The 12,068-nt window shown below is 47.9% G+C and overlaps 2 protein-coding genes across 2 annotated transcripts in view; one reads left to right on the top strand and one right to left on the bottom strand.

Annotated features, from left to right (window-relative positions):
* LOC118260641 (keratin, type II cytoskeletal cochleal) overlaps positions 1–554 on the bottom strand; it is a 27,432-nt gene extending 26,878 nt beyond the window's left edge. Inside the window, exon 1 of the mRNA XM_050715994.1 lies at positions 96–554. The gene's annotated coding sequence lies outside the window, so the exon portion shown is untranslated. The remainder of the gene's footprint in view (positions 1–95) is intronic.
* Positions 1–12,068, top strand: part of LOC118260642 (keratin, type II cytoskeletal 80-like) — a 15,723-nt gene extending 3,655 nt beyond the window's left edge. Inside the window, exons 2-9 of the mRNA XM_035571039.1 lie at positions 211–425; positions 5,672–5,732; positions 6,717–6,812; positions 9,048–9,212; positions 9,729–9,854; positions 9,952–10,172; positions 10,508–10,563; positions 10,655–12,068. Of these exons, the coding sequence (XP_035426932.1) occupies positions 211–425; positions 5,672–5,732; positions 6,717–6,812; positions 9,048–9,212; positions 9,729–9,854; positions 9,952–10,172; positions 10,508–10,563; positions 10,655–10,857 (1,143 nt within the window). The 3' untranslated portion in view covers positions 10,858–12,068. The remainder of the gene's footprint in view (positions 1–210; positions 426–5,671; positions 5,733–6,716; positions 6,813–9,047; positions 9,213–9,728; positions 9,855–9,951; positions 10,173–10,507; positions 10,564–10,654) is intronic.

Below are 12,068 nucleotides of genomic sequence, written 5' to 3'. Positions count from 1 at the left end.
CAAGAAATTAAGTAGCATGTAATGTGTAAAACCTCTGCAAGTCCCTATAGCCCTCCATCCTCAGGCCTGATCTTTACAGGGTTTCTTGTTCTCACCTGGAGATCTCAGCTAGGTCCAGCAGCTACTCCAGAGGTCTCCAGACCAGAAGCACTCGGTCAGCTTTGCTATCAGCTGTTGGTGTTGCTGAAGTCTCTGAAATTTCTTCGGCAGGTCCAGTGCCTAGAGCAACAGAACAAGATCCTGACGACACGGTGGAATTTCCTGAAGGATCAAGACAATTCCCACTCCGAATCAGACATCAAGGCCATCTACGATCAGTACATGAGCAAAATGAATCAAGAGATGAAGGCACTCAACTATGAGCAGGAAAATCTCGAGTCGGAGCTGACAAAGGTCCTGAGCAGCATGGATAACTTTCGAAGCAAGTAGGTATATCCTGGTATATCCTTGCATATCCTTGGATGTGCAAGAGGGAATGGGTTTGCAAGGTACCAGTCAAACTGCGTGGACAAGGAGTAGCATGGCACTGATTTAGCACAGCCTGCCTGTTATTCCGACGAACAAACAGAACTGTGCATTTGAGAAGTTAGCTTCCTAGCCTCTCCCTAACTAGAGATGGAAGTAACCCATAGAAAGCAAATTATCAGGGCATCTGAGAAATGCCTCAGACCAGAGTACGTCTCTGGGGAACAATATTACCAGGAATGACAGCCAATAAAACAAAATTATTTATTCTCCAGACTGTTATCACAAACCAAAACTTCCTCCCAAAACTGTTTTATGGACTAGGCTACTTAGCATTAACAAACATCCCCTCCTTTCCCTCTTCTCCCCACAAAATTTAAAGCAAAGTTCTGTTTTGACCAAGGAGTCAAATTCTTACCCAGAAAACCTCTGGACAGAAAATATGAAGGCAGCTGAAAGTTTAAGAGAGGACCAGCTGCAGAGCACTTATCACTGCTTTTGTCAAGAGCTTCAAGATCTTCTGATAACATTTGAGATGCTCCGTGGCTCATTTAAGAAGACAATGCTTTCCTTATTATCGGTGTCATTTGCATACCGCACAGATGAATCCACAATTAGATACTTTCCCTTACAGTTACACCCATCTGCCTACACAAGCTCTCCGGAGCCTTCCACGCTGATTTGTAGCGACCCACCTATGGGCACTGTCAAAACAGAACAACAATGCTAAGGGCCTACCCCTCTGCTGGCACTGATAGACATCGCTGTAATAATAGCCCAAACCTGTTCCTGATGAACAAAGTGATGCATAAATAATAACAGTGCCCTTCTCCAGAGAGTTTAGCCCAAGGATCTCAAAGCTCTTTGCAGACTTTGATCCAACCAGCTACTCAACATGTCTGCAAATTAGGGGAAGGACTGATACCTCCACTTTACGGACAGGGTAACGGGGAGACAGCAGTTACATGGGGAAAGCTGGTGACAGAGCAAGAAGAGGAGCTAAGAGTTTGGTTCTTGACCTTATGCTGAAATCATTATGCTCAGCATCTTTCCAGAACTGATGCACTTATGTACAGATGCCTACAAATCCCTGAATTCCTCGTGGTGGGTGCCCATACTTCATTTGGATGTTGCTTTCACTAAAAGACTTGGAATCACTGATGCTTGCTTTGCTGACAGGTAGCCACCCTGAACTTGGATTTAAGCCATAAGAGGGATTGTGCCATTTAAATATTTTAGGAAAGGGAATAAGACCTCAAGACCTCTCTGGGGCACTTGTTCTTCCTTGTACATCCCCTGGGAAGCAACGGCTCCGTAGCCCTGCAGTTACGAGAGAGACTCCTTGTTTTATTCTGCGACAGTCAGGAAAACCCATATAGGAAAATGGTCAGGCTGGTAGAAAAACATCAGATCAGTCACACATCTGCTCTCTCAGTTTGTACTCTCATTTGTACTCAGTAATTACCTCATTAATTGCCCATGTCTGGCAATTTATTTTTATGAATTTATTTAAATGAATGTCTTCATTTATTTCTCAGCCCAGTTTCTTAAGGATAAGGGTGCTTAGGCAAACTGGCTGGCTGTGTGTTTCCCTCCCCGTTTCTGACCTTGGACAGTTTCAACCTAGTTGGACAAACGGGTAGACAAGACAGGTACGCTATATTGCTAGAAATTCAAAACCCATGACCAACAAGAAGAACAGGAGCACCCCCCCACCCCACACACACAGGGGATAAGGACATAGCATGTAGCCATGCACAGGATCAGACAGCAGAGAATCCACACTGGGCACCAGTTTATGACTAGCACAACTATCGATCTTAGGAAAAGTTCCCACTTTGTGGGACTACATAGCCACAGGAAAATAGCCTTCGGAAATGACACTGCTCCTCCAAGCACTCTTCCTTCATTTACAAAGCCCTCCCGTTCCGCTTTCTATTTGTGAGCTGCAAGGCACAAGCCCTGCCAGGGTGGCCTAAGCAGCAAATAAGCAGAACCCACCCTGTCATTGGGTGCTGCTAACACCCAAAGCCAGCACCGGTGGATTTCTGCGACAGTGACAATCCGCTGAACTGCTCCTGGCCACTGGTGATTCACAGGGAGAGAACTGCTGCTTCTGCTGAGCTTTCTCCAGGCAGCGATCCAACCCCATCCTAACCCACACTGGCTCTGTTGAGTCCTGCAAGACAACTGCCTCAGCCCAGTTGTTCTTCTGGAGCAAATGGTCTACTTAAACCATGCAAACTTTGGAGGCTTCCAGCTCCTGTGGAGGTTTCTTTTCCCAAGGGAAATATTTTTGGGGAAGCAAAAGGTAGTAACTCCACTAGCAATTTTAATTGGACATCTGCTTGTCCCTGCTGTGACACTCCAGACATAGCCATGCACGCAGTGGTGCCCAGGCCGGCTGCTGTCCAAGAGATCATAAGTGAATCTGCCTGTCAGTGCTCTTCGGGAAGGCCTAGATTTCTCTGTCTCTTCTGTTAAGGGATTGCTTTCCAAAAGACACATAGGAGACTTAGCTAGCTGGTATGTTTCCACCTCCTCCAACTTCCTCAGGGTGCCATTGACCAGTGTCAATTCTCCACTGTCACTGTTCCAAAGACAGATGAGGATGGAGAAGGGACAAGGAAATAAGTTGAAGGCTGACACAGGGTCTCAAACCCTGCTTCTTTAGGAAATCAAGCACCAAAACATACTCAAGCAGGGGTAACTGCCCAGGAGTGAAGCCTTTGCTTCAGTTCCCCACGCGTGATTTGCACATGCAAAGACCCATTTGAATGAGAAGGCAGGGAATTTTTGCATGTGCTGAGCAACTCTGGGGTGGGACTAGAACACTGCAGGAAAATATGGGGTTGACAGCCTTTGAATGGGCCACTACTGAGACCCAGGGATTATGATAGTAAAGCCTTCCCCCTGAAGATTGGTTGGTCTACGTACCTCTACCTTTGCAGTTGGTTTTCAGCGGCTCCCTCCCCCCTTTCCTTGCTCCACAAGAGAGACTGACTTAATGCCGTGCCACCAGGCTCAGATCTATCCCACCACTATATCATCACCCTAAGGTAGGCTTGGAGGTGTGTCCAGAGAGGAACGCAGCCTGCCTGAAATGCAACTCAGCTCTGATTTTGCTTCACTGATTATGGAAGGAGCCCAAGGCGACCAGACGCCTGTCTCAAGTGCGGCTTAAGTGCATAAAGTGAGATAGGATGGATTTGTGCCTTAATGCATGATTGCTTGAGGATTACCTTAAAGGAGATAAATGCTGTAATGTGTTTGTGGAAGGCTCCATCCCCATGTGAGTCACCTCCCGGCCGCCACGTCCCTCCGGAGCCGTGTGGTGAGCATGTTTGGCTTGCTTGGCCTGCTCCCTTTCAGTCAGGAGCGTTGTTTGTTCCACACGCAGGATTATGTCAGCGCCTGGCAATGTGCAAAGCTGCTTCAGCAGGCTGGGACAGACTGGGATTGGGCTGAGATGCCATGAGGATGAAGGAAGAGTGGCAGGCTGTAATTAAGCTCAGTACATAGTTGCTGGCAGCATGGCTAACATTCCAGCTGAAGAGCAGAAAAAACAGACAGGTAAATCTTGTTAACCACGCTGCCTGGCCCTGTAAAAGCAGGCAAGGAAAGGGTGAGTTTAACACCATGGGGATACCAAAGGGGAACCTTAGAAGTGCCTAACTGTAGAGCCTGTGACAATCAGATCCCTCCTGTGCCCTCGCTATCTCCTCTGTGGAGGAAGCAATGGCTCCAGGGAACTGTTTTCAATATTCCAGGTCAGCTCCCAGACATGACCTACCCCCTTGCCCTGCAAAGCAGTCCCCTGTGCTGCACTCCCAGTGCTTTTTCCTCTTTCTGGTAAAAGTTTGTTCAGCAGCAGAGAAGGCTCCCTCTCGCTTGTAGCCAAAGTGACGATGCACCCGACCGTCAAACAACAGAGTATGTCTGTCATTCCTGATTTTATCATCATCGCTCTGTTAGGAGATGGCATTTTACCTCATTTGCAAAGATCTTAGCCCTCCAATTTGGTGACATCTGTAAGTAGCACTCAAAAGGTTTAATTCCCAGCCTGGAAATGCTATGAGCACATTAGAATAAGAGGAGCCTGAGGTGTCATGGAAGTGCAGGGAAGCCAGGGCCTCCCTGACAGCATGACCTGCTCCAGTCTCAACAGAAGAGCCAACGCTCCCATAGCGTGTCCTGCAGCACAGCAGGAGATACCAGACACCCATCACATAGTGCTTCTGGCCTCATGCACTGCAAACAAACCACCTAGTGCTGGTCACAGATCAGACCCAAAAGAGACCCTGTGGTTTCCTGCTCAGATTGCTGCTTTCAGCAGCATCAGGGCAAGCCACACACTTGCCACAAGAGCCAATGAGGACTGGTGTGTTCCCTAAACTAGCTCTCGTGCCTGTTGCCAGCCTTCAGGAAATGTATTTGCTCCAGACTAAGTCTTTGCCATCCTGGTCCTGCCATATCAAACCTGCTTTTAAGCACCTGCAGGGTTGGTTCCCTTGCTGGATGTTTAGCCATTAGGACTCCACCCTGTCCCATATGGTTTTTGTTACCTTCTGGTCTGTGGACAGTTTTCCAAAAATTGCTTTGCCAGGTCTTCTGTTTCTTCACTAATCATGCTTACACTTAAGATAAGTTTTGATGCCAGTCCAGCTTTCTCTGATTTTACACAAGCGAAGCTTTCTCCCTCGAGAAGCCTCTCAGATTCTGAAAATTAACTGCTGAGGATACCTGAAAGAAACAGAAGAGAAAGGCTTAGCGTAAAAATCTGCGACACTTTGGGCATGCACCTGCCTTTCACAGAGAACAACTCACCACACCTCACTCTGCAGTGCCTGCTCTCTCTCTCTGTGGCAAATGTGAGGTAACCTGAGGTTGCTTAGCCCTCAAATTAAATTAGAGTTAAAGCTACCTCCTCTTACTCTGCTTTTTTTTTTTTCAGTCTGAAAGTGCTAATGGTGTTACTATAGAGCAGCTGGCATGTGGCAGCTTGTTACCCTCTCTCTTGTCCAGATGCCCATACCTAAGAGATTTCTCTCCTCCTGTTATTTAGGGGCAGAGGACATCAAGTAGGTGGGACATCGTAGCAAAAGCAGAAAGCCTAGATGTCAGCGTTTTGGGGGACAGCAAGACAATGTTAAGCATCCCAGAGGCTCATGTGCAATTTCTGACGGCTTTTTTCCACTCTCTTTAGGTATGAGGATGAAATTCGCCTCTGTAGTGGCATGGAATACACCTTCATGGAGCTCAAAAAGGTCAGTGGCAAAAGGAGTTTTTCATCTACATGGTCTGTACACCAGCTAGCCAGGAGCATAACAGCCCTTGTACCACTGAGGTTTCACAGGGTAATAAGGTCTCGAAGACAACAGCGGAGTGGTGAACATGGTCACAATTTCAATAGGAAAAGTATAAGCAAGTCTGGGCCACTTGTGGTTACAGAAAAGCCCCGTGGCTCTTGGCAGAAGCACCTGGGGGGTCAGGCAGTGCCTGTGTCCAACCACACTGCAACTGCACTGGCCAGACCTGGCCTGGAGAGGTTTGTACCCCAGACCCTCCGAGACAATACCTCTGTTCCCTGGCACGTTTTCTCACAGAATGACAGCACAGGTTGGAAAAGGCTGGAAACTGATAAAAGTGTTTGCTTTTGCTACCTGTTGTATGGCCACACCCTGCTTAAACATCCTGTCCCAGAAGTAGCTGCATTTGAATATCAGCTCAAATGGAAGGCGCTGTGCACAGTCTTTACATTAAAAAAAATCCAAGGTGCAGGAATGCAGGATATTGTTAGACAGAGGAAATGTTCTCTGCAAATTATCATTATGGTTAATTGCATGTTTTCCCTGACACAGTCATCAGCCAGGAAGGGCAGTTCTGGTAACTTCTGTGGACAGCATCAGTTTTCAATAACCCCTGCTTTTTGTGGTGAACAAAAGATGAGTGGGTACGGACCAGCCCTGCCTGCTTCCTTCTCCACCCTACCTATTTGAACCTTCTACCAAAGCTCTCACCCAAAAAAACAAAAAACAGAACAAAAAAACAACTGCAGAGTTGAAGTCTCCACAAAGAAGCCTCCCTGCTTGTAGAGCATGAGACCAATTTCACAAGTACCAGGTCATAAACAGCAAGCAACACTTGCTGGGGACATGGGGGCAACACAAAAGACTACGAACCCAAAGACAAACTACTCATTAATTCACTTCAAACAAACTATTCATTAATACACTTTCCACCTCCTGCAGGATTTAGACGCGAGTACCTTGCACAGAACTGAGCTGGAGGTAAAACTCAATGGGCTTCAGGAGCTGATGAATTTGAAGAAAACCGTCTATGAACAGGTAAAAACGCAATTGAGAGAGCAGCCTTGGCACATGTGCAAGCTTCTGTGGAAAAAAAAAAAAGCCTTTTTGCAGACATTTCCCATACAGAGAGGTCATTGTTCCCAATTTGCACCAAAATGAGAGCTTGCCTGGTAGAGCTGCATGGTGTTGCAGCCAACTACTAGATAAATGGCATAAAGCAGCGTCTAATCAGCTAATCCCCTTCCCTTAAGGGAGCCAGCTCCATAAGAAGTTTGATCAGGATATTCCTTGTGCCCTACAGCTCTTGCAGGGAGGCTGCTCCAGCAGCCCTCCATCAGTCCCAAACCCCCCACCTAACCCCCCGCTGGGCTGCATTTAGCCTCAGCTCCTAACCCCCACTGCCAGAGTTTGCCTCGAGACCTGGGGCAGGTGATGAGTGAGCCGAATGTTATTTTATTCGGATCCAGAGGAAAGGCTCACAACAAAACAGGACAAGCCACTGTGAACCTGGGTGAGGTGCTGAATGCTGTCGTAACACAACCCAACTCCATTTCCACTGGAAGGAGTATGCAGTCGGATATGATTTCACCACGGGGGGGAAGGATACAGCATCTGCAGGCCTTTGAACAAACCAAAAGGGCGCAGTGTGCCTGCATCTGCTCAAACGCGGTGATGTGATTTCAGGCACTTACTCAGAGCCTGTAAAATGTTACCGAGCAGGCTCAGCAGTGTTTGGGGAATATTAATGATTTGTCTGAATTCCACCAATACAGACAATTAAAGTGCTTGACAGAGGAATGTTATTACCCTTTGTGGGGAAACTGAGGCACAGAGAAGCAGAATGCCCTGCATAATGTCAGAAATGCATTAGAACTCACGGCCTGCCTGTGTCCAACCGTGAGGCCTTACTTCTCTAAAATTACTCCTGTTGCAAGGCAATTACAGGGGTAGTCTGAAATCAGCTCCTGCTGTGAATCCATGCACAACACCTCCTGTCCGGGCCCCCACTGAAGGCAACCCTCCCCCCACAACCAGGGAGGCTGCTGTCTTCCTTTTGAGCTGATTTCTCCTAGGTCCCACACTGTTGTCCTCAGCAGCAGTCTACACTTCTTTTACAACTCACCCTTTATGCACAGAAATTACCCTCCACCTCTCTTTCTCTGCTTTCTCCTCTCCACAGTTGGTTTTCAGGTTAGTCATTTTCTCGCCCATGCCTGTTGCTTTGACTGACATCAATGTACAGGCACATATACCCAGCAGAGAAGTAGATGTGGGTGGGTAACTGCTTGACATCTTTGCTCGCAGTATGTTAGAGTGACTCAGAAGAGAACCCCAGCCTCGATCCTCATTAATAAATCACTACTTTGGAGGTGGGTTTTTGTTTGGTTTGGGTTTCGTTTTTTTGTTGGCAGAGGAGGCTCAAGTCCTTGCAATACACATGCATTTTCTCATATAGGCATTAAAGTGCTCAAAGATTAACAAAGAAGCTCAAAGACTGGACAACAGTAAGGAAAAAATGCACCGATAATCCTGTTCTCTGTAAGAGTGGTGGGGTACTTCTCTATTATTCATGAATCTCTGCATCAGGGCACCCTTTGTTTCCCCAGTCAGAGGCAGACAAGGCAAACAAGGTATACAGCTGCTTCTCTAAGAGATTAGAGGCTGCTGCACAAAAGGGAAGAACAAAAACATCAAGATGAAAGCTAAGAGATGGGGAGAGACCTATGGAGAGACGTATGCAGGTCTCTTTCACACTGGTGTAAATAAGAGGCAGCTACAGAGATGCTGATAAGAGGGAACCCTTGCAGGAGCAGACCGAGGCTGGGGGGAGCTGCCAAGTGAACGGGTACACCACCTGCTTGGCACCAAGGCAGCAAGCCCTGTCTTGTCTGCACACAAACCACCCAGGAGCGCAGTTTACAGGCATGGATTAAGGATCCTTTTTAGGTTCGCTGAGGGGAGTCTGCATACATCATTGTTTGACTTCTTTTTTGTAGAACTGTGACAAAGTCTGCCATCGAGAGCAAATACCCCAGTCAGTGGTACTGCAGCTTGCGTGTGCATTTTTCTGACTCCCCAGGGCTGGTGTGAGTTTCTCCAGCATATGAGAGCAGCTCTGGGGAGTGGAATAGGTCTGCCAGCGATAGATGTGTTCAGAGAAGCGGCCTCTTTCTCCCTTCTCTTATTAGAGAACACTTGCTGTATTCTCTTACAGCAAGTAGCTTTGCTGAATACTTGGTATCTCAGTCCTGTTCTCTCTTTGCCATTCAGGAACTCGAGGAGCTGCTGACAGAAATTAAGGACATTTCTGTTGTACTGGGAATTGACAACACATGCAAGCTCGATCTGAGCAGAATTGTGGAAGAAGTGAGGGCTCAGTATGAAGCCCTGGCTCTTCGGAGCTGGGAGGAGGCTGAAACCCTTACCAGGAGAAAGGTATTTGTCTCCTTATCTGATTGATACTGGGGAGAGGCAGGGAAAGAAGGAGAGAGATCAGCCTAGAAACTACAGGAATCAGCAAGATATGGAGGGACAGACTACACCTGAGAATGGAGGGAGGGACAGTGCTAACCCAGATCAGCTCCTCCTAACTCACATGTGTAAATTAGGAGTTGAGTTTCATTGCCCAAGACTCTCCACACCATCAGTGGAGAAAGGCAAGGACATCTCCCAGTGGCAACCTGGCCCACCTAAGATGCAGCAAATGATCTTCCACTGGTGCCCCCTCCAAAGAGAGGGAGCAAGAACACGGTTAACAACAACGGATAGTGTGCTCTGTGCCTGGCGCAGCTACAGCCAGAAGACAATATGAGAATGAGCCCTAAATCCTTCCACACACCTGGTATTTTTCCCCAGTTAGGTGTTTCTCCCCAGGGGCAGTGAGAATCCTCCCAGATTCCTTTGCTACAGCAGAGGAAGAACAAATAACCCACTCTTCCATCTCCCCTGCAGCTGAACGAAGGAAACACCCAGTCAGCCACCTATGGAGGTCACCTCCTTGACAGCCGACGAGAGATTGCAGACCTAAACATACAAATCCAGAAGCTGAGGTCCTGCATCGTGTCCCAGAAAAGCCAGGTGTGTCCTGGGGTGGGTGACAAAACTCTAATATGCAGGTCTGAAACTACAACACACCTAACACCTCCAACCACCTTCCTTCCCTTTGCAACACCAGTGCCTGTACTTAGAGGAGAATATCAAAGAAGCGGGAGAGCATGGTGAGACGGCCCTCAAGGATGCCAAAGCCAAACTGGTCAAGCTAGAAGAGGCCCTCCAAAAGAGCAAGGAGGATATGGCTCACCTGGTGAAGGAGTACCAGGAGCTAATGAACATCAAGCTGGCCCTGGACTTGGAGATCCTCACTTACAGGAAGCTCGTGGAAGGGGAGGAAAGCAGGTGAGCTGGGCTTCTTTGTGCTTGAACAGTGGGAGAGATGCACACAAACACCTAGGGAGAAAGCAGACATCCCAAGCTTTGAGGCTGGTTTAGGTTTGATGAAAGACGGAGCAAACCCCAGCTGTCCCCATACAGTTCAGCCCTGCTTCTTGCTTAAACTCTTGGAAGGCACCAGCACTTCTCTAGATGATGTTTGGCCCAGATGCTATTGAGTTAGCCTTCACAACCCTACCATGCCCTTGGCTCTACCCACATAGCCCAGCTCCCTCCTTCTACGTCTCTCTGGAATTGCAGGTGGTAACACCCATCTTCACGCTCTCTCCTTATGTCCACAGCATGGAGTCACCAATACCCACAGTCATCAGTGCCGTGCACTCCAGACCAAAGCACCGTAAGTGGTTTTATTTGTACAGCTTGGTGAAGCAGAATGTAAATCAAACAATTCTAAGCTCGCCCCCTCTCATATTCCCCTCCCCCAGCAGTTTCTGCCAGCACCTTAAGGAACTCCAAGCTGTTTGCAAGAGGAACAGGCAGCACCAACGGGGAGATGAAGCTGAACGGAGGCAGCACAAAGACCCTGCCCTCTAGAAGCCTCAGCAGCGGCTCAGCAACACCTGAAGCAGATGCTTCCATCTGTGGTGCCCGGCCAAAGTTCAGCTCCCTGTCCTCTGAAGAATGCTCCTAGGAGAAACGGAGCTCCGCAGCACAACCACAAGACTCCTTGGCATCTGCAGCCAAACGAGGCCAGAGTACTTTCTCCTGAACTCAAGCCAACGTCCAAGGGATGAAGGATGAAAATCCATTCCAGGCTGTCTCTTTTGTCTTTACAACATCCCAGTTAACATCTGTTACCAGTTACAAGCAGAAACCAACCCAGGCTTTTAGAGCCTCTCCTACTCTGATACCCATACTGACATCTTCCTCTCTAGGTCTGCTTCCCGAGAGGATTTGTATCCATAACCTTTGAGATCTATCTATAGGAAACTTGGCAGGAGGGGAAAGTATTATTATACAAGCTTTCAACACACTAGCCATCAGCCCAGCCATTTTACCAGTATTACAAAAATCATTCTCTCTGCTCTGTGTGTGCCTGAGAGGTGTTCACTGATGCGGCTTTCAAAGGAAGGCAGCACCAAGCTTTCCAAACGGAGCTGGTGGAGAGATGCAGACAATCAGCCTGAGCCAGGTGAATTTGCAACATCTGGATTTGCATGTCTGGTGACAAACATGCTGGCTGTACTTGGGAATCCTTGCCTACTTCAGAGTATTTAACCAATTCTACTGCCTTTTGGGTGGCCCCCCATTCCTTCCATGCCACCAAAACTAAAACTCCTTACACTTTTGATAAGCCACCTTTCTAACAGAGAACATCTCCACTCATCTCACCTAAAGGCACTCCAGACTCCACATGCAGTGGTGCTAGGTCCTAGAAATGGGATTTTCTCTCCTTCCCATTTAAGTAAAACAAGCAGGACTTGTCTTTGTATTTATTGAACTTCTGTAGTGGCTTTCACCTTACCCAGCTGACACCAGCTAACGCACGGCAGCCACACTGCACCAAAGCTCCTAGAGCCAGCTCTGCAGACGCCAGCTGCAGTCCCGGCCTCAGCACAGGCATTTCTGGGTCCCTCTTGCACAAACTACCACAGGCAGTGCCCTGCAGTATTCTCCTTTATGAGGCCAGGCTCTGACCTCAGTCACTGCCACGCAGCCCAACTCGAGTTCACGGATTTTGAGTTCACAGGAGGCGTTAATAGTCTCTTGGTATATTTCCGTTGAGTGCATCACAGCATTTCCATGTTTCTGTAGGATAGACAGCTACTGTAGCATCTCTGTAACCAGAACACCTGCTCTCCGGGGTTATGGCTGTTATAATAAAGTATTGAGTGACACGTG

This window comes from Cygnus atratus, chromosome 29, assembly GCF_013377495.2.
Source record: "Cygnus atratus isolate AKBS03 ecotype Queensland, Australia chromosome 29, CAtr_DNAZoo_HiC_assembly, whole genome shotgun sequence".
In the NCBI taxonomy this organism is placed as follows: domain Eukaryota; kingdom Metazoa; phylum Chordata; class Aves; order Anseriformes; family Anatidae; genus Cygnus; species Cygnus atratus.
Note: the sequence above shows the minus strand (reverse complement) of the source record. Positions and strands in the feature narration are given on the sequence as shown.